Source organism: Dromaius novaehollandiae, chromosome 2 (genome assembly GCF_036370855.1).
Source record: "Dromaius novaehollandiae isolate bDroNov1 chromosome 2, bDroNov1.hap1, whole genome shotgun sequence".
NCBI classification, from domain to species: domain Eukaryota; kingdom Metazoa; phylum Chordata; class Aves; order Casuariiformes; family Dromaiidae; genus Dromaius; species Dromaius novaehollandiae.
In genome coordinates, this window is record NC_088099.1 from 109,963,347 (window position 1) to 109,990,023 (window position 26,677).

At 38.4% G+C, this 26,677-nt stretch overlaps 1 protein-coding gene across 1 annotated transcript in view; it reads right to left on the minus strand.

The window, feature by feature from the left end:
• The window catches only part of DOK6 (docking protein 6), a 259,512-nt gene extending 233,336 nt beyond the window's left edge, over positions 1-26,176 (minus strand). Inside the window, exon 1 of the mRNA XM_026108709.2 lies at positions 25,718-26,176. Within this exon, the coding sequence (XP_025964494.1) occupies positions 25,718-25,783 (66 nt within the window). The 5' untranslated portion in view covers positions 25,784-26,176. The remainder of the gene's footprint in view (positions 1-25,717) is intronic.
• Between the last annotated feature and the right edge of the window lie 501 nt (positions 26,177-26,677).

The window sequence follows — 26,677 nt, forward strand, 5'->3', positions numbered from 1 at the left end:
CTGATGTGTCCTTCTTCAAACAACTGCTTATACATAATTAAATAATTCTAATAGTTTGGGGTTTTCTTTGTAATACTACAAGCAAAGGGCTTTTTGAAATCAAATCCTGTCACTCATGAAGTATAGTCATCTGTGCATAAGTCTGGGTTCCTGTCCATGCAAGTGACTGTATGTGAGAGGGTATGCTTGTTGTGGGAAGAGCCCTTCCAAAATCAGCTTCTGAGCAGCTAGCTGAAAAGAAATGACTGATCAAACAAATGGCAACACAGTCAGCCCTCTGGGTTTAGAGATCTTAAAACACATGATTCCGAATGGCTTGGTTTCTTTGGCAAACAAATGGAATCACTGCTTGAGACCCCAAGAGATCTGTGATTCCCAGTGCTTAAAAGCTCCTAATCTGGATTTGTTGCATTATACACAGATTTGAGGGCTTCATAATCTTCAAGCAGGAGGATTAATCAGTTAATACCTAGCATAAAGTGTTCTACAAAAATATCAAAATGCAGGCATGACAGTTCATGGAGTGTTTTAATAAAAACAATGTTGAACAAAGGTGGTAGGAGGAAGGGTTTTCCATCACGTAAGATAATTGACTGAACAAACACTTTAGAAAACACCCTTTGAACTAATAATAGTATGACTATGTGCACCACTAATTTAATCAAAATGTTCTTCAAAGGCAAGTACTCTAAAAGCTCAGTAAGTGTCCCTCATAGTTACATACTCCAATGCTCATACAAAACCCAGAAGCAAAAAAAGGGGCTATTTAAGATAATATAGCACCTAAAACCAAACTACTATATGACCTTTGTGCAAATCAAGAGTGTCACTATGCCACTTGCTGTGCTGCTCAATGAAATCAGCGATGCCGTTACAGCGATGGTCCGAACAAATGGCCCCAGCAGGACATGCTGGGAATTAGGGCCAGACTTCTCCTTTTATGCGGTACCTTACATATGTCTTTTCACAGATATGAAGTACCTGTGAAGTAAGCTACTACTCACCACAGATCCCATTTGATGTAGATAGAAGAATATGCCTTCTACAAAGCAAATTAATAAACTATTTTAGGATTTAAAATAAAATACATGCCCAGTCTCAAATTTGCTTGATGCATTAAGTAAAAGAGGAAGGAGGGGTTATACAGTTATTGCATTTGCATAAAAAATAGATGACATTGTTCAAGATGTAAAGTTATGATGTGAGAAAAAGTCTATAAAAGGTAGTACAAAAAACCTCACTCTGTTCTGGGACTTAGGATCAGCCCTTTTGTGTTTGAAACTTTCTTCTTCTCACTGCATACCACACATATTAAAAAAGGTCAGTCTCATGAGAATGTATCACCAAATGAAAATACTCCATTTTTTGTAAGAATCACCACATGTTCAACTATGTTTGTTTGCTGTCAATGTTAGGCCTACCGTCAAAGCATATCTTGATGACTTTAAACCTGAATTATTCAATTGGAAGTCTGGGATAAGATGAACATAATGGAGCTTTTCTAAAGTCACACTGATTAAAGCAGCCCTAGTATGAACTGAAGCACAGCTAAGAATAGGTAGTAAATTATTTTAATTTTGTTACTGAATAGAAGCAAAACATCATGAAATAAAACCAATTTACATTACACAAATTGTTTTCTCTCCTCTAAAAGATCAAAAGAAATGACAGAGGGTTTGCGGGTTTTTTTTTGCGGGGAGCAGAAGAGTTGTAAAACTGAAGACTTCCTTCATATAGCTCTGTATTTTACAGAAAGACAAACATTAAAAGATTCTCTGCAAAAAAAAAAAAAAAAAATTATAGATTTAACCATTTGGATTAGATCCTCTTGGAAAAACCTACAGACCCTACAGAGATTACATGACAGAACACTAAATCTCAATACCATTGCATGCCTAGGCTCACCCACCCTCGTTAGAAGCAGTAGAGAGGATCATCTGTTATTCAAAACAGAGGATTTATCGTGCACTCAAAAAATATGCATCTCCACTATTTTTCTGGCAGATAAACACATCTTCACCATCAGCATAGCCTTGCATCCTTGGCACAGACCTCACTGCCCATTCCACAGCATGGCCCAAGGAGGATATGGAAGTTACTCCTGTTCATTTTCAAGGCATGTAGGAACATCAAGAGATGCGTAACAACTTTATCAGAGGGACGGTGCACTAATAAAACAGAGAGGAAAAGATTCCCAAGAACTAGAGTCATTTCTTCCCTGGATTACTGAAACACCATACAAAAGGATAGGAGCACATATTGCATTTGACTGACCTTCTTCTTGGATGACCCACTACTGCTCAGACAAAGCTTTATACATGTACACACACATATAGGTTATTGACTGTGTGATTTGTCACAGCCATAGTGGCTATACATATTATGCATAACCACTATGCAAAACATTTGCTGATAGAAGTTTGTGCAAGTGGTCTTTGAATGCCTGTACTTAAGACCTTCAATGTCCATCAGGACTGCACAAGGAGGGATAGCTTACCACCCTCAAATCATTGAGACTTTCAGTCACGTCATGTAAAATCCTTCCTTATGCAGAACAGCTTTCCCAGACCTATTCTGACTGGGGCTACCAAATTCATTGTCCAGGAAGAGCAGCCTCTATCGCCTTATTGTGCAGATTCTGCAGGACCACTAATACAGATCTGGCATAATTTTATTCTTTAAAAAGAGTCAACATCATATTAACATCAGTTGTAAAATAAGAGATACGTTTTCCCTCTCGCTGCTTGTTACCTATGTGCTAAGATATGGATAAACTGAAGTCAGTACAGCCCTCCCATCATTTCCGTGCGCATTAGACCAATGTACTGATATGAAAATGACAGAGAGATAGCATACTAAAGTAAAACTCAATATCAAATTGAACTGCATAATTCACAAGCTTCAGGGAAAGTGCCACAAACTTTCCTATAACAGAGGGACACATTTTTCTAGCAATTAAAAGCATTGATAACATGATACGTAACCACTGCAAAGAGACTGTTCAAAGGTCTTTCTGACTATAAAGTGGTGAAGCTGTTTCATCTAAAAGCAAGAAAATGCTTGAGGATTTGATGATCCTCATATTAAAGCAAGGAGGTATCATTGTGCTTGTGAAACACGAGCACATCATAAAAGCTTACGTATATCAGTCAGTCAGTCTTAAACCCTAAAACCTAAATGATTCGATTTTGTTACAGCCTTATTAAATAAGTTCTGTTGTTCAGCTCTCTATGAGAAGATATCCACACACGTTCCCCATTCCCGACAGAAAGATAAAAGACCAAATGGCATAAGGAAGGAAAAGTCTAGACCTATAAAGCGCTTTAGGCTTATAACTCCCACTAAATGAACATAACTTAACATGACTGTTGTATTGGAATGATCGATCGTTACAGCCATTATGAGAACACTGCATCAGTCTAGATAATTTTTATAAAAGATCAAAATGACTTAAATCTCTCAGACTGAAATCAGAATCTTCATTCCTTTGTGGATCTGACCCTAAGCCACCAATATATTCTGTTGTTCTCAAGGTGATCTCTCCAGAGAGGCCTTGAGAAGAAATGCAGAAAGATGCATGAGGAAGCTTCTGTCACAATATATAAGAATTTCAAATCAGTACGGCACCTTGTTATTGCAGTGACTGACAATTCAGAAATATTTTAGGTAGGCGAAATCCTCACTGGATGGTCTGCGGGTGGCCTCCTAAGCCAGAGATACAGAGATATATCTTAAACAATTTTCCACATTAATTAAATTGTATTTCACAATTTGTCTGAAAGATATCTGATGATGAGAGGAAATATAGTCCTTTAGTATATTGCTGCACCTCTCTCCTCTCTCACATGACTGGGATGCCAAGCCATTATAGTAAGTAACTTGACATTTTAGGCAAAAACATATTCACCTGAAATATTAGCCATGGCTGTTAAGGTACAGCCCCATTCTAATGAGGTTCCATTATTCACACACACATTCTGCTTTTGTTTACCTCTACTAAAAGAAAATACTATTTTTGTTGAACTCAAATACTGTCCTTTAATTACTTTAAATGATATAACTGAAATGTTTGAAAAGCCACAGATCTAATGGTAAAAGAACAAAACTGCTTTCACTTTTGCAAATAGAAGTGCTCTTTCAGTTAGGCAACAACCTTTCTGACAACTGTTATCAATAAAGAGAAATGTCCACTTAATTTGCCTTGAATTAAGATACCATGAAGTGTGTTTAGCAAATTAACCTAAGATGGAGGACTACAAAGGAAAAGAGACTTACACAGTGTTTGAACTCACATGCGAAATGCTGTGTGTTTTCAGTAAGTCCACACTTATAAACCTCCTCATGTCTTAAGCACACTGGGCTTTTAGTGTTATGTTAAAACAACCTTCTGCTTGCCTTCTCACCAATGTACCACCACTGCATACCTAGAGAGTCAAAACGTTTAAGGAATGCATCATGTATTTCACTGAGCAGCCAAAATAGTTTCAAAAGAGGACACTCACAGTGAGGCGCTCAATGAAAATTCACTGTCTCCACATTCCCTAAATCAGAATTTTACTCTCGTCATGTTTTCTGCTTTGGTCTTGTCTTCTGTGCTTATAAATAAAGAAGTTTGGGCTCTTTTGCTCTGCATGGGTTGTCTTCTCACTCTTTTATTCTCACTCTGCACTCAGTTTATCATCAGTCTCCCTTGCTAGAAGCTCTTTATTCAGCTTTAATCTAATTCTGATGATTATTACTAAAAAGAAAGTGACAGAGAGAAATGTATCAGAGTCCAGTAAGAAAGCCTGAAAAAAGGGAACTCTCATCAGTTATAGAGATCAGAATTATATCAACCCCTACTACCTCCCAGATGGCATAAAGTCCCTTTCTGATTTGCCTGAAGCTGTTCTAGGTGTATCTACAGGTTCAAATGGAGAAATAGTTATCAAAAAACAACAGGCCAAAGAAAGGAAACATAAATGCTGAGAAAGCAGCATGTGATGGTTTCCCATGCTCTGGAGACTAGTCCTGCAGGAGCCAACACGCTCAGGACACCAAGTGTCTGCGGGATCCCTGCAAGGCCACGAGCACACACTAATATCAACAACAGGTTACATAACTCGGACCACATCCAAGGAGGCAGCAGCTGGTACATGCAGTCGAAGACTAAGCACCACGCACAGATCTGACAAAACAAGGGCCCCCAAAGATCTTCCTGAATACTGACCTGACAGCCCCTAGCACACCAGCATGGCCCTCTGCCTCTGAGCATGCAGCTTGGTTCCCTTTCCCACCCTTACTCCAACAAGGTAACAATGTGCAAGTGTCTGAGCAAACTGTGTGAGCAAATAAGTAAATGTGCTGTGTGAACTGCTATCTGTGACTAACACTTTTTCTTAATAGCAATAGCTTAATGAATAAAAGGTCGCTGGTAAGAAACATTGGTTGTGATCTGTGTCTCCCCCCAACTTGACCTCCTATTAGGGAAAAGGGAATTTACAACCCTGACAAAGAGGTAGTACGATGGCTGTTGGAAGAGGAAACTAGAGGAGGCATGATCTTAATCAGTTACAGTCTTCCAGGTCTCCAGTAGAGAAGATACTAGCCAAGAGCAAAATTTGAACAGTGAGCTGGCGTTCATTGAGCTCCAAGGAAAACGGTCATGCTGCCAAATGTAATTTTCCCAGCTGCTGGTAAGGCTTGGTAGGTACGCAGTCCTGGGGACCTTGTACAGAAATTAAACCCTTGAAGACACAAGAATAGGTTTTCAGCAGAGAAAAGGGCAAAGTACAGACATGAAAGAAAAGCATAGAAGGACAGAAGCGGCTTTTGTGAGGCAAACTAAAGCAGAGTAGTAATTTTTAGTTTTGAATACTTCACTTGAGATAAGCTGCTGACTCAACAGCACTGACAGCAGATGCGTAAGATAGAAAAGGTTCAGAGAGTCTGAAAGAGTAAAACACAAAATGTAGCTGCCTATTTTCTATTATTCATAGCAGATGGCCGATGAATTGCCTTAGTGTAGGTAGTCAAGAGCCAACCAAAACTTTAAACTAAAGCATGAACCTATCTTCTCTCCTTTTTTCTTTTTATATCTGGCCACATATGATCAGCATCACTGAACTGGGTGACTGAAGGCTTCCTTTACTTTCTCTGAAAACAAGAACTGACATTTAGCTGCATTTTCAAATGTGACCAGTCAAGTGCCTGAAACTTCACAACTCGATTTTTTTTTCCAGTCACAGTGATAAGACATTGTTAACTACTGCAGCTGCAAGAAAATAAATCTAAAAGCCAGATTTAGCCAAAGATTTTAAATTTAAACTGCTACACGACATATTTGTGCAGCTCATGTATCATCACATTTCTACATGATATTACATTAATATATAACTAACTATTCTCAAGAATAAGTGAAATGTACCATAGGACTTCCTATCCTGCAGTAACATCCCTGCTACACAAGACTAGTGAGTATTGTGAGGCTAAAATCCCTGTTATAACAAGTGTAGCAATGCTAGAAACTATGAGCTGCAATTTTAGCCACAGAGGTTATATTCCTTTATTTGTCATTTATAAAATATATATTCCACAGATTAAATAGACTATTTCTGAACTCTCCCCTCATTTGCTCATCCTATTTCTGTTTACTTCTGTTTCACCAGGTCTATTTTCTGCTAGTCTCAAATCTCTCTCCAGAGCAGTGACAATGTCATGTGAAAGAGACTGAATCAAGTTAGTATCAGTGCTCACATTTACATGCATCAAAGAGTCAAGAAAGAAAAATGAAACTATGGAGACAAACTGCCTCTTCATTTTAGCTCTCCTGCCCCCCACCCCCAACACTGCACATCTTCACTTACAGAAAACTCAGGGGAATTCTCTTTGGGTCAATGGAGCTTTTGATAGACAAATCTTCTTTTAACTTCTTATGGATTTTTTTCATGCAAATAGAAAACAACATTTGATTCCACATAATTAATAATTATATTCCTTTATAAAATTCTTCTTTAAAGAAAAAAATATACATATAGTGAGACTAAATTACAACACATACTTTACAGAAGATCTATTGAAATAAAAAGGCAAGCTTGTCAGCAAAAGTCAGTCCATTCAACATGTTCTATTTGCTTACCTTGTATGAGAGAGGTCTTGCCTATACTAGGTATGACAGAAATAAATAGGGATTATCAATGATTCTGTTTACTGCCAACAAATATCAGTGACAAATATTATGAGAGAATATGCTGGAGAAGTACTCAAAGGAAAAATTCTAAAATAAATCGAGGAATTAACAGGAATAGAGGCATAAGAATATCAATAGTTTCTCTCCAAAATGATAGATTTGTTTTGTTTTAATATATACTCAGTTTATACTGTTTAGCTTATTAATTTTTAAGGCAGGAAATTCTCCTTTTTGGTCCAAGATATTCTGCTGTGAACATATTCAAAATAAGTGAGCAGGAACTGACCCAGGGCATGACTTACACAATCATACATGAGTGCAATACTTAAGTACAATTAGTACTTCAATATCTACATCAGATGCATTCTCCATGCCCTTTCTTCCTAATTTATGTGAAAGAATGAAAAAATAATAACCTATGGAGAGTCTCCTTCATCTGCAAGCATCTTAACTACCTGCATACATCACCCAAATGCCCTCAATCAAATGCAGCCACCCTGACCAGAACACGTCAGTAGCCTGGTAGAGCCATCTACTGATTGAAGACAAGAAAGGAACAATAGTAAATTACTACTGCGCTGTTGATTTTAGAGCAGGCAGAAGAAAATACATAAGGATCATATTGTTACAGGAAAGGACAATTTTCATTTTGAAGTTTGTTAACTCCCAGTAAACTGAATACCATTTCTGAACATCTTAAATATAACAATGGAGAGAATTCTAGACTAAAATCTTGATTCTTTTAATTCTTCAGAGTCATTTATTTAGACAAAAAGGGGGTCTCACAGCCAAAAGACTTTTTTTCATGTTCCTATGATTCACAACACTTCTGCAAAGAAAGGAGAGAGTCTGTTTTAGTGCACTGAGTACTTTCTGGTTGGTACTTCAAGCTTTCAAGTTGGTGCTTCTGTCTTTTGTAAAACTAAACATTGTTTTTATTTTGACAGTAGGGCTCCTTTTAAAAAATAGAGTAACAGAATAACATGCATTATTCCTCAATTTTTAAAATGCATGTTAAAATAGAAATTGTAAATTCAATTCCAGAAGTGTTCTTTTTTTGTTAGTATCATAAAATATTGGAATTATTATATCTTTTTTTCATTCCTTTCTTGAATGGACTGCTACTGTAAACCAGAATAATGGCAGGTAGAAAAAATACCGGGATATCTATGCTATTATATACTATGAGGAGATAAAAACAAATAACCTTTTGCGCTTCTAAGACTTTATTCTCCTTAATCAACTGAATCTTTAAGTAATCAGGCCTCCAAACACTTCTTTCTTTAAAAAGGACCCTTATGACACTTTACTTCTGTATCACTGCTTAAGGTACAAGAGGAAGAAAGTCTCAAAGAAAAGGAAGAAATTGAATGGGAGATGAAGTATTAATTTACATGACAAATAAGTGTAAAACACTATGCAGTGTAGTCACCATGTGTGATGATTACTTCATAAAGTTCATGCAGATGCGATTTTAAAATTAGTGATAGAACATATATAAAAGTAAGAGTCTAATACTGTGAACATGCACTTCCAGACTAAATGGTCAGAAGATACAGAAGTTAGTAATTGTACAGCGTTACTTTGGTCAAAAATGTAGTAGCTTGGGTAGCAGTTTTTCTTATTAAAAACTTATTGTTTAATATTTTTTGTTTCACACTTCAATAAACTGAAAGGAGGAGTTTACAATTTTGCTGTCACTGCTATTTGGCTTAAGACTGCTTTCTGTCTTAACAGAGCGGATACATTTTGGTAACTGATTCTTGGCAACAGGAGAAACTCTTTCTTTCTTTCTTTCTTTTTTTTTTAACCCCACAATGAAGCATACGAATTGCAGACTGAGAAGCAAAGCCACCCTAGACCTGTGCTACTGCCAATTATCTCACATTTCTTGCAGTTCTTCTTGGAAACCTCTTGCTGTTTACATTTTATTAAACCAACAGTATTTAGTTACATTTTGCAGCATCTGTGGGTAACAGAATAACAGTAGATAACAGATTCAGAATCACATTCCTTAAGGAAACAAATACTACATATTCTGTGGATAACCACATGAGTTTTGGCAAAAGGAAGGTCATTCTTGTCAGCTGGACACGTAAATCTCACAGTTTTTAAAAGCAAAGACTGAAGAGCACCAACTGTTGTTGACTTAGATTTGGAATGCAGCTCTCATTTATATAGACTAGTTTGGTTTAGGAAAACTTTGCTGATGACAGTCTTGTTTCATTCTTTTTCAGCCTTTCCAGGTTAGAACTACCCAACTTTATGAACTACTACAGGGGCTGCAGAGTGCTAAAGAAATTCAAAACACACCACTTGTCCGTATTAAACAAATGGATGTCCTGTTATACATCTAAAACATCATCAAATACAACACGTAATATTTTACATTGCCTTACGTATGCCCGTAAGACAACTTACTTAACTGAACATATAGTTTTAACTTAAACTGGTCTAAGGAGCAGAGAAAATCTACAATCAAAGCAGATTATTAACTGAAATAAAATTAATAAGAATAGATAGAGTTCATGTCAAGCATAGAAATAAATCTGTAAGTAGACTTTGTAGACTTAGACCTACTTAGACCCTTAGACTTAGACCATTTGAACTGCAGAGAAACTTAACATAATTAACTTTATTAGATTTGATGAACATGTCCTTCCTATTTGTCATCTTCTAAGCATTAATAAGTATCAGATTAAACCATCAAGTCTTTCAAATATCTACTTTTCTATACACATTCTGTTATGTAGATTAATATACATCTTATGAACTGTGTGAGAAGAACTGTTATGGGCTTACAGAATATACTCAAGATATAGTTCAGTAACAAAATGAAATAGATTTTAACTATATGCAAGTACAAAACTTCTTATAGAGTCAAGTATTTTTTTTCAAAGAAATATTCAGACAAAAACTTCATCTGGAGTTTCATCTGTATTTCACTCAGCTGATACCTTACATTTTTTTCTACTCTAGTCTTTGAGTATACTAAGAGCATATTAAGACACAGAAAACTGAAGCTTCCAGAATATTATGTTCAATACAAAAAGTACTGCCATTTGCTTTTCTGTTTTGCTTTTGGGACATAAAAAAAAGCCATATTATAACATAATTTGATATTTTTATTACTATTATATAATGCTCAAATACCAATAACTAATTTGTTTCAGAAATGAAACAGAAGTTTAGTAGCTTAGTAGCTTAAAAGGCTACTATATTACACCATAATAATATTGTAATTTTAATACAGTAAATTATATTTAAAAAACCATGTGGGAATATCACAGTGCAAGAATTAAGCCTTTCAACATTCGAATAAGACAATAATCCTCCATTCATTTGGCAGATGGTAAAGCTCTTGCCATATTCAGAAGGCTGAATGAAACCTCAGCCTTAATGAATGAATTTTGATATTAAACCTACATTTTAATATTAGGAAGACAAAAGTATTGATGCAGATAATCTTAGGCTGGTGGACACAAGGGGTGTTTCTTCTCGCTCATAATCAAATCAATCCCAGGACTCTCAACACTATGTAAAACTAATAGTTGCATCTGTCCTCCTCCAGAAGAAAAACTTCAGTAATTTAGGAGTCTTATGAATCAGTGCAGTAAACATCCAACTATCACTTCAACTTTAGTAATGGCTGCATAACTTAAAACTCAAACGTTGTTCATGGTCTTCTGCCCAAAGAAAGGTGCTTCATTAGCCTGAAACAGGACATTTAACAATGCTACACGTTGATATACTTCATTGTCATTTGGTACTACAGAAATGTCTGCTGTTTGCCCTCACACTCTTAATGTAAGCGATACTGTTTCTTTCCAGTTAACAAATTTTAGCTTGCATTAAACCTTATCAGTAAACACGGCAGTACTGCAAAATCAGCAATTAAGGCCTCAATAGCTTCAACCAATTAGAGCTGCTGCGTGCCAAGAGCTACAGCAGAGACAGATTGTGTCTCGGCTTTATTAACTCATTCTTTTTGCAGTGGAGCAGCTAAGTGCCTCTTCTCTGGCCATATTAAAGTAGATATAGTTGTTTTATAGTGACATATGCTTTTGCCTTAGAAAAAAAAGACAAGCAAAACAAAAACCCATCAGGACATGTGTTTCAGGCTGTGAATTTTTCATTTGGGAGCTTTTGCATAAATAACAAAGCAGCTACTGTTTATATATGCAAAGTGCAACCTACACATTGCTATACCTGTTGCTAAATAAACACTGCCTCTCTCACTGGCTTCCATTTTGAAATATGATCTAACACAAACTGTTTTTCCACCTATGTTTATAGCCCCCTTCCCTATCAGTGCCTTCCCTGAGCCCAGCAAAACACTGTACAGTACAAAAACTCGGATAGTGACTTTATTCAGTGTCATTTCCACTGGTGACTGGTTCTTCATCGATTTGGGGGAGGAGGAGATGTTACAGTCAAGCTTTAGAAATACATTTACATGACAGGCAGAATAGGCTGGTAGTTTTAAATGGTGATAAGTCTCCCAGGGAAAAATAAAACGATCCTTCGGAAACCTCATGTTAGCGTTTCCGATGTTAGGGCGTAAGTGCTCTCAGGCAGGGACCACAACTTCGTAAAGCATTTCTCTTCTCCCCCCCACAGTTGGACGATGATTAATTTGTACTGCTGCAGTAAAAGTGATGAATAATTATAAGCTGTGGTCTTCTAAAGTGCTGAATATCTTCACCACCTTTTTCCTTAAAGGTAGATAAAGAAGCAGACCTACAAGAAACCATGTTATGAAAGACAGATTTACTTCAACAAGAGAATAGCAATATAAGTCTAAATGTTAGAAAATGTCATTTACTGCATCTATCAAGATAACGAGAATGCAATACTAGCAGCAATTCATATAATAAAATGCATTTATGTGATCATTAATATTTCAGACTGATTTTGAAAAAGAAGAAAGAGAAGCCAAGATGTATATGTAACAAAATGTATATTTCATGAACTTTAATTGCTGTAACTAGGGCACAGGGATTAAAGGCCTCTGCCTAAGGCATCTGCTCCTGAGGACATGGTATCACACGAGAATTTCAATTTTTTGTTTCAAAAGCTAAAGTTTTTAACCCTCCTGATTCTGAAGACAAGCTCTAACATAAAACCCAAACAAACCCCATTTAGTATATTTGCTTAAAGTTATTATCTACCTAGAAGAATTTTGAAATTGAGGAACCATTCAGCTTAGTTTTTAATATTTATACAACTTTTCTAGATGAAATCGCAGCAATGTGGGAGGGAATGAACAAAACCACAACAAAGGGGCAAATAAAACATGGTCAAAATTTTCACAGCTACAGATGAGCCCTGTGGCTGGCTTATAAAACCTGCAAACACATCTTGCATAATCAAGCACAGATTGGGCCCTTTTTACCAGAAGCCTTTCCTCTGAATTTGTATGTAATTTCATGGCAAGCCTAACTTACTGAACTAACAATAATGATACTGAAATATTAATGATCTCTCAATAATCATTTGTCTGTTCAGCTTCTTCTATTTTTGCCATTTTAGTCATGACCATCCTAAGAGATATGTAGGCAGCTATGTTTTGCTTTGATAGCTCCGTAAAGTGGGCTTCAAAGGGTAACGAGTAACATTCCCCATTTCAAATCCCTCGGTTTAACTCACTTCATTTATCATCCATTTGGCTCAGCTGAGAACATCACGGAGAGCAGCTGTTGCAGTATTCTTAGTTAGCTCAGTGCAATGAAAACGAGCCTCATTTACATCTTTCTGCATTCTCTTAGACTGAGAATCCTCACACATACTGAGGTATTTCTTCATATGTCTTTCTACTGACAAAGAGATATTTCACCCAATTGCTTAACCCTTTTTAATTAGTCCAAGTAAACTGATTAAGCATATTAGAAAGCGTATCTATTTGAAAAAGAACAGATATTTACTCTTTCTAGTAATTTCTAGATTACAGAATGGAAACGTGTCAACTTTGCTAACGTAAGCTCAACTGTTTACCTGCAGTCTGGTCTATGGAAAGTTTCAGGCAAGACAGAGATGGGAGGGAAATAAAAAGAGGGAAAAAAAAAGAGGAAACAAGTTCTGAAGCATCATCCATTCTGAAGAGACATCACCTCACTACAGTTTTTAACTCCATTTTTTCAGATCACAGTGGAAGAGAAATTCATCTGGAATTTTTCTTTTTAGGGGAAAAGAATATAAACCACAGAATAGTATTGTGCTGGAATGCAGCAGAAACTACTGATTGGTTTGGGGCGGGGGGCAGAATTACAGTCAAAGACTATTTTTTGACATGAAGAGTTCTGGAGGATACTCTTCTAAAAACATTTGGAAATGTATTTAACCCCTGAGTTCTCTTAGGACATAAACTACATTTTAGTATGACTGTGTCAAAATGGTACCTTTTAAAATATTTTGAAGTCTACAAAACATACACATTTACTTTATGGCTAACTATCTTCTTCTCCAGTTCAGAAAATCCCAAAGCAATACATCTGAACACTCTAGGTATATTATCCCATGAAAGCTGTAAGAGTAACATTTATCCTCAAACAAATACAACATGAGGCCCCCCAGCATAAATTTTCCTTGCGTCGCCCATAGATCTCATCTACCTCTAATTTCTTTAGTTCCCGGGCTGCTTCTCTACAGGATCCCCCTGCTACATCTCATTGTGGGGTTTCTGCTTTCAAAGCATCTCACACACCTACTTCTCATGGCTTAGCTAATGCTCTCCACGGGCTACTACACTGATATCATTAGCTATGGCTCACTCTCCTGAATTGTAAATATTGTCTCCTCTCAGCCCAAACCATGAGGAAGTACAGGAAAACAGTTACCTCTAATGACCCCCTAAATGTGTTCCCAGCTAATTCTCCAAAATAGCCCAGATCTTCTGAAATGGCAGTGACCTGGCAATATCCTGTTTGGCCTTTGGGTCCTATTGGTAAGTCCTGTATCATGCAATAGCCTTTATTCTAGAAACAGAGCCTTTCTATTACATCTATTCAATCTTTTAGAAATTGCAAGTCTTCTGCTTTACTGAGAATGCCAAAACGACAAAAATAATTCCGTTCCTGGTTTTATGCCATGAAATCAGAATAGAGCAGTCAGCTTTCTTTCTATTGTTCCTTATTCTTTCTGCTAAATTTTTAATATTTATCTTTATATATATCAAAATCTAATTATTAAATATAAGTATCTCACATCATTAATATGAATAACTGTTATCAGAGATACCGTTCCAATTCATGAAGCTAGACCTTACAATTTTTTACTCTGCTTTTTGTAAATCTCATTTCGCTAATTCACACTAGCTAAAATTTACATGTAAATGTGGACTTACTGCTGTGAAATTTTTTGCCTGTTGCACAGCTTCTCATGCTAAAGTGTTTGATCTTACTATTTTGCTGGATGCAATGAAAAGTGCACCCACACAGAATAGTGAGAGCTAATAAAAGGAACAATTACATGTTCCAGAAACAGCTGATCCAGTTCATCAAGACGTTTGCATTAAAACAACAACTATTCTATTTACCTATTTTTTTTCAATATTTTTCTTCTCCAACTCTACTTTGGGATGAGTTTAAATTAGAATTTTCATTATCAAAAAAATTGGCATCATTAATGATTGGAAAAATGCAACAAGATGAAGAAATTGGGTTTCATTAAACATATCACTGTGTGAGTCTGTTGACACTGTGTAAGCTTAAGACTATATTCAACCAATACGCATAATACTAGCAAAGGGTACCTGGTATCCTTTCAACATTTTGCTTTGAGCTAAGATCTAATGAACAGAATACAACTCTTTCAATGATTTCAATGGCTGCAGAAAAAGACCTTTTTGATTAAAGGCAAACCAGTAACCTGACAATACTAGCTGTTATAGTATTTCTTTTGGAAATGTTCCTGTTGGCATTACTATTCTGGGCAAACCGTAATTTGATTAACTACTTTTTCTAAACCTCTTATATATTTCTTTTCACTAAACAATTTCTGTAGTTGCTTTTGTATTGCACATATGTATAGATAGATTTCCTCAAGAGGCAAAGCATTTTCATATCTCTAGACTCTGCAAGTGGACTGAATTGATTCATACTACAACCTGTGTGGACCTCTACAGGACCATATTAATATTTGCTTCTTGAGACAAGGTCTCATGGGTGAAACACACAACCTAAGGCTAGCTATTAGTGTTACTCAGTAGAAAGCTTCACATAAGCCTACAGGTGAATGGTCTTTTAAACCTGTTTTGTGGAAAAAATATACCATCTATAAAATTTGCAGATGAGAAAATTCTGATGTCTTCTCAAAATATGAATAAGGACACTCTGCATTAGCAAAGGGCAAAGATATTGCAACTTCATTAACCCCCCTTTAAATTAGGCTGTTGAATTGCTTGACATTTGCACCCATCATTGTGGACCAATAAGCTGAGGAGATACAAAATTGCATGACAGGCCATATTCAACTTTCAGAACTGTCCTGCCAGTTAAGATGGAAATAACTGCACCTTTAACACTTTTTCAACGATACTTCGTTTTAAAAGTGAAACCATTCAGGACGTTAGATTTTTGTGCTATGATCGTGTCCCATTATTTGCCTCAAATAAAGAAAAAAAGAGACAGAAGTCCTGTCAAATCTATCAGCTTTGCCTTGCTATCACTGCCTTGCCTTGCTGTCAGTGATACTTGTTTCTAAGATGGAAACGGGTAAGACACTTTTATCATCAAGATCTGAAAACAATCAAAGATTTACTTTATTTCTATATAAAAAAGTAATTCAGACACCTGATAAAAGCTCTAACCTTAAAAAGAGACATTTTAAAGAAGAATCAATGAAAAATATTTTCAAAACAGAAAAAAAGTTTAAGGATACAGTGAGAATAACTATCTTAATACAATATTAAAATAGACTCAAATTATAACAAATGATTTTGAATTATTCCAATGTTGTTATCACCTATACGGCAGTAATACATAATAATGGTCTTGAACATGATCAATGCTAGCCAATCTACATACCCAAAATAAGAGCCTTAACAAGAGTTTACATTTTAAGCAGACAAAATGAGAAAGCAAAGCAAGAAAGGATACTATACTCATTTTACAGACAGAAAGCTTAAGCTCAGAAAACCTGTTTCCCATTTACACTAAAAGCATTCTTCACTAAGCTGGCAGTATGAGGGTCTTAATGTAGCTTTAAATTTAATTTATGTAGTGTACAATGGCCTTAGTATAATTGAAAATAAGGCTGGAATGAATCAAAGTGCTCAAGATTACAAATTACATATCTGAAAAAGACTAGAATTTAACTCCTCTACTAGAATTTAACTCCTTTCACATTCAGTCTAAGATGTTAAGCACAAAGATTTTGGTATTCTAGAAAAAGGCTGCTTTATAACAGTAAAATAAACTCTAAAAACCTTACTACAGTTTAGGATATAAGGGCTACAGAAAAGTCAGTAAAATATCTTTTATTTTACTACCCTTCTTGTTACAATTAAGAAAAACTACCCTTGTGGCTGTATTGTCAAGATGCTATTGTTCTTTTATATACATGTGTGTATGTATGTGTGTATATATATAAATATGCATATATATATGCATATACAGAAAATATTTTTCTACTGAAACACAAAGAGCAGCATTATGTTTCTCCTTACGCATAAATTCTTTCCTTTTTTGTTATACCTCTGTAAGTCTCATTCTTTTTAGGATTGTCAGTAACAGCATACATGCATGGAGTTCCCACATCACAGGAGAAGCTAAGGACCTTCAGTGCCTGCTGTGGAAGCCAGAGGGCGCTGAATGGGTTCATCAACTCAAAGAACCATGCGCTGAATGACTATTAGCTTGCTTTAGTTGTCCCCCACTGTTCTTTTTCTGTTTTCATATGGAAACTCTTTTCATCCTACAGAGGTATTCTTAGAAACATTTTAAAAGTGCAGTTTCAAGAAGAAAAATATTTATTGTTCAGAGAAAGTATTATTATTCCAACAGCATCAACAAGAACTGCTTTCATCAGCAAAGCCATTTCATTTGAAAGCAGCTTATTATTATCATATTAATCTAGTGATTAATAATTTAGTATATCAACTTCAGTTCAAATGGAATATTTTCTTCTTTCTTAGTGAAGTCGCACATATTCTATTTTTTCATGTTCCCTCCTCACATTTGAGCTAGATAATACATTTACTTTATGAAGTAAATCTTTTATCAAATGCTGCATTTCTAAAACAACAGTCAGATAACTAAAACCCAATAAATAACAGCAATGATAATGAATTATATTTATCATAACAGTACCTAAAGGACAACCATGAATGTGGTCTCCTTGTTCTAGGTACTGTAAAAAAAAACAAAACAAAAAACAGTTTGACTATTCTTAAAAACCTTTTTTGTTATTATTTTGTATGACTTCATTTCTTCTTCCCGCAAAGAGACAAGAATATATGTTTGTGTGAAAAAAGAGAATATATGAGTTTTCTCTGAGGGCAAAGAACCTCAAAATAGCATTGTCTAAAAAAAATTCCAAAGACAAAAACCAGAAAGTATTAGCAGTATTATGAGCTTCCAGCCCAAAAAGGGTGCTACTTTGGGTATATGGTAGTGAAAAAACATCTGATATTAAATCTCTTTGCCATTAATTCTTTTTACAACAAGTTGGAGAGGAAAATACAAGCTGAAGAGCCATTCTTCCAGCAGGAAGATGGTGTGTGATCACCCACAACCCCTTCAATCTGGTCAGTGCAATGTGTTTCCAATTCCTGACTGACACATTAATGAATAAAGACTGTCTGAAGTTTAGTCTAGGTAAGCTGGAGATCATGAGGGACAGTTAGGCAGCTAAAGAACAGAGCAATCTTTTAAAAGATTTACATACTTTCATCAATCATCATCCTAATTGCTATGCATTTGGAGTGAGGGCTAACTCCTCTGAGGTTCCATCTTGGATGGTCTTATAAACTCTCAGTATGATGGCAAAGACACATTTTACACATTACAATTGTTAAAATGCTGCAAAGTATAGAAGGCATCACTGAAAAGTGTATTTCATCAGTACTTTACAAATTACCCGATTTTTGTTAATTTCTAAGTATAACTCCGTATTAATATTCATCTTTAGAACTTTCCAGGGTTTTATTCCCAACTTTTTGAGGAAGGCTCCGTCTATTCTAATCACTAAAAGTCTTTACTCCTCAAGTCAGTAGATTCAATTCTCGTATCAGCTGAACATCTCAAGATTTGGAAATCTCTTGACTTGTATTAGGTTTGCTGTTCTACAAGGGGTTTACTAGTTGCCCTAAACACTCATGCAAATTTTATTCTCAGGCATGATGCATGGTTAGTTATTCTGAACAGTAGAAGTTCACACATATAAAGAAGTTCTTTATATGATAAGAAAGTGCTAAGTTACAATTAAAGCAAACCTTACTTTCCCTCAGCTTTTCTTTATAAGTTCGCAAATTTGTCCCACTATGTACAAACTTTCTCTGAAAGAAAATTAAAAGATTATCATCTTTATCTCTGTTGACCTTATCACAGAAATTCCATTTTATTTGGATCTCAACTATTTTATCTGAAAAAAAAGTTTGCAGTAAAACAATTATAACTAAAATAAGACACCAATATCCTTCTGACTCTTAGAGCTGCATTGCAAATTGAAGAGATTAAAAGACAATTGTAAATGTTATGCTGCATTTTATGTTTTTAAACAAACATATTTGAGAGGCTACAGTGTAGAGTACCCAGATTTAGGTTCAAGAATACATTATCAATTTAAAAAACAGTGCGGTATATAAACAGCATACATAACCAGGAACATATTAAAGTATTTTCTACCTTCAACAGGGAGAATATTTTACATTGCCTACTATGACTACATACAAGTATATTTGTGAAACATGGTCCAACTAGCTGATCTTTTACACAGCCTAGAATAAAAGAGAAACTTTCCAGAGCAATATATTCACAAAACCTTTACTTCTCTATAAGCTATAAGAGTATTTTATAAGGTGTTTTTCTAAAGTTTCTCTTTAGTATCTGTCTGAAATATTTTTTTTATATATTTTATATATATACATACATGCATGTGTATAACTAATGACTGACTCACATATGCTGTTGCATGAATAAGTTGTTGCCAGGCAACAGCTAGAAAGCATTTTGCACTGCTTGCAAAAATCTGAATGAATGATTTGAAAGAAGATTTTTTTTAAAAAAGCTAGGAAGAAAACTCACTATTGGAATGACATGAATAATTCCTCATGTATTTCAAAGATTCATAGAGAATGATCCTTCCATAATTACAGATATGAGAAAGGACAACTCCTTTGAGTAGGATTTGAAGGGCATTTTACAACAATAAAATTCATGTTCTATGTATCTAGCTAATGATCCCTCTTGCATTCTGAACCAAAGCCACTGAAGTTAATGGGATTCTTTAAATTGACTTCAGAGTCTTTTGATCAGGTCTTCAGTGACCCTAGTAGGAAAAAAACGACAGACTGCTAAACAAAGAACCAAAAGGCCATCATCTCACAGGAGATACAAATAAATTCCAGATATAGTCTTATCATTCCAGAATATGCACGGTAAAGAGGTCAGGTCTACAAACCCTCTTTCATGTAATCTACATACAGCTAAGGTATAATCTCATGGAGGCTAACAATATTACACACAAGAGTAAAAATAGAAGCATCTATAATCTGTAGATAACATGGAAGTAATATGCAATCAGCAAGAAAGAAACTATTTGTCACTTCAAATAAGTACAATCCATTAAAAAATTAATAGTCCTTTGGCTGTCAGACCTCTTGAGACTTAAGAAGTAAAAAAGCACATCAAGAAGAAAACTGGAAAATACAGCACCTCAAAAGTGCCTAATACAAGTCTGAATCACAAGTATCTTTAAACGCAAACAGTATAAAAAACAGTTGGACTTTTTGTTCTTGTTTGCAATAGCTGCAATTTTTTTTTTCTATTTTCTACGCAATACACTTAGTCAACTGATCCAAAAGCTCAAAATGACTGTTCTTTGCATAATGACCAAACTGGAAATCCATATATTTCCATTTAATTCTGCACATCCACTCATGTAACTGTAGCAAGAAAAGGTACTGAAAGCAGTAATTATTGGTATTTAAAATGGTGCTGTCAGTATTAAATAGTAAATGTGACTACCTTTTTTAATGGATTACAATGAAATCCTTTTAACTTCATATCTCAGGTTGTCTAGAACTAGCATGAAAAAGGAACTCCTTCACATGCAAGAAATCTGGCATCTAAATCCTGTGGGTTTAAAGCTTTATTAAAATTCAAATAAATGCATAATAAATAGGAATTATATTTTTAAAGATGCATCTGAATTGTTTTCGTGCTCTGAGACATAATTCAGAATTTAGTTCATACATTAGGATGCAATTATAATGCCATTCTCAATGCTTTCAAACAGGCTGAGCAGATTTGCCACAGATATTAATATAAAATAATCTATGGAAAGGAAATCCATTCCAGGGTGTAGTGTTTGCTTTGGCTTTTTCATTTGTTTATTTGGTTTTAGAATATGCTATGGAAACTCAGGAGAAATAGAAGAGCCTTCGCTCTGTCCTCTGTATTCATCATGACCTACCTGTAAAGCCACTGTCATCAATCAATATAATCTTAAACTCAGGACTTTTTGTAGATCCCTCCTGTTTCTTCACCCCAAATATATATATCATTAATTAAAAGTTAGAATTTTGTAAGACACATACTGCACAATCTCCAGAGGAACTAAGCTCCAGTCAGGGGTTCATGTCCATAACACTGTTAACTCTATCTTCAATCAATCAGCATCAACATCAGAAGGAGAAATACGATGTTCATTTCCATAACAGCTACCTGTAATAATTTTAAAGTATGGTTAAAAATAGGGGGGGTTATGTGGTAAAACTTTTCATTTGGTGACTAACAGCAACCTGTTATTTATTACTCAATCAAGGCTGACTGGCAGGCACAATTTTCTCTTTGGACAGCAGTATTAGAGTATAAGCTGAACCACTCAGGAAATAATTCTACTCAGTATGTGGAAACACATAAAAACCAGTATTTATTCACAAACTCAATGAAAATTTCCACTAGATAGAATTCTTCTGTTCTGTGGCCAAGGTGTGCCAAAAAGAAGATGAAAACAAAGAAAAAGATTATGAGTCTGAAGGTTGAAATGGGTCAAAACAAGACCATCAGAGTGATAAAATGTTCATTTTTAATTAGACTTCTTAACATGACATCGAATTGTTTTTCTGCTAAGGAACAACACTTCGACAATGCATGAAATCCTTGCAGCTTCATTTATTAGGAGACAACAAAGGGATTCCAATCTGCTGCAAGAAAGTTTCAGCCTACGAGCACAGCCAGCGCAGTAGAAAATTGTGTCATATGAATTTTAATGTAACCCAAGTATGAAAGATTCTGAAAGAACAAAGGCAGCACAGTCCTATTCCACACTACACAAATGACCTATTCTGATCTGAACAGCACACCACATTACAATCAAATTTATTTCAAAAGAGAGTCACGCAGGTCAAATGTAACGGCTGCAGAATGAGGTATTTCCTTTATGTAGTACTAGAGAAAAGCAAAATATCAAACAGCACAGGAATGCCAGAAAGCTGAAAAGGCACACATATTTAGGCTACAGGGAAACTAGATCTGAAAAAAAAGGTGTTTTAACTACAGTTGTTATCCTCACTGACCACAGTTTCTAAGTTTCAAGGATACTTGTGATGCCTGCATGAAGATGTCATGTATACATGTGCGATACCTTACTGCACAGGCTTTAGCATATTTCAAACTTCAAGGAATCATATACATGTTTTATTTACAGCCCGTGTTTAATAAAAATAGAGGCGACAGTCTAGGTGGTCTAACTTGGATAAGTTTCTTTCACAGCCTGACACCTCCATGGCAGATAGAGTTATATTCCCAAGGGAGGCAGATATGACGAAAACAGAGAGGCAGGCAACACCTTTTTCGTGAGCAGAGTATCCAATTCTACATCGAAAGAAGCTAAAGACGACATAAATCCACTTGATGATTCTGGGAAAAGAGGTGAAGAGTTAAGAAAAAAAATCTCAATGATCGGTGCACTATTAAACAAACAGTAAGAACAAATTCTCACAGTATTTCTTGACAGGTGATCCCATCAAGACTGAGACCCTGTCTTTGACTTCAAAGAAGCTTTTCTGAACCTAATCATTTATTTAAACAGCTCAAAGTCCTGACTGTTCAGGAATAATGTACCTCCTAAATTTCAGGTGGGAGAAAAAGATTATTTTTGTAAAACAATCAGTTCAAAAAGCACATTTGTCCACTGTTGGTGACTGCAGAAAATATTTGCTCATAGTACAAATCTAATTTGCCTTTAAGTGGGGAGTACGTAGGCAGGCTAACATGTACTTAAAACATTGTACAGCTCTAGTAAGCCAGAGGTAAATGTGCTATCTTAGAAACTCTTTATGGATGTTTTTTTTTACGTTTTACAAAGTACAAAATCAATAAAGGCAGGAAAACAGAAGATTACTTGCGGCTTAGGTTTTCGAAAACTAAATTCCACCAAAAAGTTCACTCCAAGTCAAAGGCTGTATTTTAAAATACAAAATACACTGTCCACATTTACACTACAGCATTATGTCACCCAGTTGAACATGTGACTGAAACTTCACAGGTTGCACTATATCAAAGTATCTTCAGTTTGATTCCCAGCCAGGGCTCCCTCAGTCACAAAACAAGACTGAATAAAAGCAGCACTGGAAGAATTTCTGTAATGAGCTGGCTACCAGCCTAAAGGTTAGAATTAGTTTTATTGCCCAAGTCTAGCACTAAAATTGGTATTAGTCACCTAAGCTCTCCAAGTGCTAATCTGCTTTTCAGGAGACTACAAAATATTCACAGAATGTAGACTATTCTGATAGATTTAAAAAAAAAATCAATAATTTCCAATGTGTAAGAAGAATAAAACATAATCAGCAAGAGATATAATTCTATTTGTATACTTTAAAGTTATCTCAACCTTAGTTTCTAGAATCCATAGCTCCCTTCCCCCTTTCTGTATTTTTTGGAGGTTAAAAATACTCATTTGTTAACAGATATTTATATCCCTGAAAGCTGATGCATTCACCTACCTTACGACAGCTCTAGTGTAATTCATCAAGGTTTGGACTTGGAGACAGACATAAGGGGAAAAAAAAATACAAACCTTTAATGTTTCACTTGGTGAATAAGAATTGCATTAATTTAGAAATTCAGTCACCAGAATCCAATTAGCTATGGATATATACACACATATTCATACCTTTCAACCATCACATCTCATTTGATTTTTGATGCTATTTTCTATGAAGTATAATCCATTTTACATTGTACTTAATAGATTTAGTCAGATGTGCATCCCCACATGTCATATTTAAGCTTATACTACCACCTGCCTGAGGCTATGTAGCCTGAACTGTTACCCCCACACACACCTCTTTTCAATAGAAAATTCCCCATAGACACTTCGGGAACTGTTTTACTTCTGCTTAGTGCAGAAGTACTGTTATCATTCTGACCATGAATAATAATCCACTCCAAAAAGTGCACTAATATTACCAGTCCAAAAAAAAAAATCAGATTAATGTCTTTGAAACAATATATTCAAGGTATATAAGATATGCCATAATGAAATATGACCATCTTCATAATTTCATTTCCAGGAGTCAGCAAGTATCATCCAAGATTACTGTAGCATGAACTGTACCTCTGTTGCATATACATTATACACATGTATATACATATATTCACATATATGTAGACATGCAGATACATAATTTCATAGTCGCAGCACTCCCAGGTGCCTTCAAATGTAGATCTGCAAATCAAAAGATTAACTCTGCCTTCAACTAGCAACATCAAGGTGACGTGACACAACCATCATCCCACCGCTTTGTATTGGGCCCATCTAGTAACACTGCTGAGCTGGGAAAAACTAATGAGCAAAGGTTAGGCAGAGGACTGCCAGAAACAAACTAAGGCTTAGAAATTGCTTCAGATAAACTAACGCTTGACTCCGATTCAGGGAGTTACTCGGGGGTTGCAAAATCATTCATAAGAGCATCCATCCTCCTTGGATTTACACCACCTCTCAAACATTTGCGATACCACAGCTAAAGGACTTGGCGCTATTAAGGATTTGGACCAAACTCTTCTGTGCTCTTTTGGAATTAACATCCCTGCCAAGGCAGCAAAGTGCGCCAAAGGTCAATTTATGATTAGTCTTCCATCGCCCTGCACGCCACGTCTGCAAGCAAAGCACAGCATCTGGGGGGAGGACGTAAATATTAGCACTGTGATAAGCTCGCAGCACGACTTGGAGGAGGGCAGGTTTCACATGGCCCCTGCTTGGTCAGGCTTGGGGGAAAGCAAGGGGACAGAGCCCTCCTTCCTGCAAGTGGGAGTGAGTAGGGATGCTCTAATTTTCTGTGCTCCCAGAGAAAAAGTGAGTTTTTTTTTTTCTCAGAAGCAAACCCTAGCCCATCTTCCAGTCCCCAGCCCAGGGGGACCCTGATCTTTTAGGACTATCAGCTCCATCACCTGCCTCACAAGCCAACAAGGGCCTTCAGTCTTCCAGCTCTCCTGCACCTTCTCTCCCCCACACACCAAGGAGGGATGTGAGAAAAAGCAAACAAGCACATGAGTTCCGACAGCGTGTGAAGTTTAGGAAATCCTGCCCCCCAGCCTGCCTGCCTTTCCGAGGCTTCCTGCACCCCGCCAGGAAGAGCCCCAAGGGCTGCACCGACAACGCGGCTTTACCTGGGCACCCGCCGGGCACCAGCCTGCCGCCCTCCTCGGCTGCGAGGCCGCCCCTCGTTTTGAGGGGGGTCAGCCTCCGCAGGGGCCTTTTGGCTGTCAGAAGCCCCCCTCGCCCCTTACCTGCCCCCCGACCCCTCCCCAGGCCCTCGGGCAGCAGCCTCCCCCCCTCCCCGGCGCCGGCCGCTGCTCCAGTACGGACCCCCGAGACAGCCAGAACCTGCCCTGCTCGGAGACATCCCTCTCCCCAAAACGGGAGGGGGTGAGGGAAACCTCGGCACAAAGTTTCTGCCCTTCCCTCCCCCACCGGCGGTGGGGGACGGGGCGCCCGCCGGCACCTCCGCGCCCCCGAGGCGGTCGGGCACCGGCAGCGACGGGGCGAAGCTGCCCGGCGGCGGCGACAGCGGCAGCGCGGGCGCGGCGGGCAGGCGCCCGCTGAGCGGGTGAAGCGGCGCCTTCCCGCAGGGGGGCACCGGGAAAAACCGGCTGCCTTCGAGGTGCCACGGCAGCGCCCCCCCCCCTTCAACACCCCCCAGGAGAGGGGGAGCGAAGTCCAGGCGGCGGCAGCAGCGGCAGCAGCAGGTCGCCGCGCCGTGCCCCGCGCCCGCGGCCCCGGCCGAGCGCAGCCTCCCCCGCGGCCGAGGAGGCCGAGGCGGCGGAGCTGCGGCCAGCGCCGGCCGCCCACCGCGCGGAGGGGCCGGCGGAGAGAGCGCTCACTCACCCCCAGCTTCCTGCTGCGGATTTTCACGTAGCCCTGCTTCACTATATCGTTAAAGTTGGAGGCCATGGCCAGCGCTGTCGGCTCCCTCCCCTCCGCGCCCGGAGTCGTCGTCGTCGTCGTCGTCCTCGTCCTCCTCCTCCCCCTCCTTCGCCGCCGCCGCCTCCTCCGCCTCCTCCCCCGGGCCCTCCCGGGTGCCGCCGGTCGCCGGCTCCCGAGGCGCCTCTGGCATCCAGGCAGCGGCGGGGGCCGCGTCGCACTCCGCCGCCGCGCTCCTCCCGCGGGGCGCCGCGCTGCGCTCAGCTCAGCTCAGCTCAGCTCAGCCCAGCCCAGCCCAGCCCAGCCCAGCCCCGCGCCGCTCCGTGCCCTCCCGCCAGCACCGCTCGCCGGCGCCGCGCCGCTCCGCCCGGCGGCGGCTCCGCGGCTGCCCGCGCCCAGGCCGGGGGGCGGGGGCGGGCGGGGCGGAGCGGGGCACCGCCCCCGGCGGCCGCCGCCGTGGCGGCCCGAGGCCGGCGGCGCTGCGGGGCGGCGCGGTGGGCGGGGGTCGTGTGTCCCCCCACACCTGGGCTGGGAGCACCGGCCGCGCCGCTGCCGCCGGGCACTGCGCGGAGCCGCGGCCGAGCCGCCTGCCCGGGCTTGGCAGCTTGACCCGCTCTGCGCGCAGCTGCCGGGCTGCCTCGGCTGTGCCCGCGCCGGCACAGCGCCGGGTGCGGAGCCACGCGAAAGTGTGGCCCGCAGGAGGCTGGACGTCTTCTGTGCCTTTACTGAAGGAGTCGCGTAGGCCCCCACTGCTACACGTCGGAATATGGTGCCGGGAAGGCTAACTCCACGAAACAAACGTTTAAACTGCAAAAGTAAAACAAAAAAAAAAGTGCAAGTCCTTTGGAATTTGCCAAGTGACTTGCCACACATGTGCTACACATACGCACCCGGTACCCTCGGCAGGTCCTTAATGACACTGCT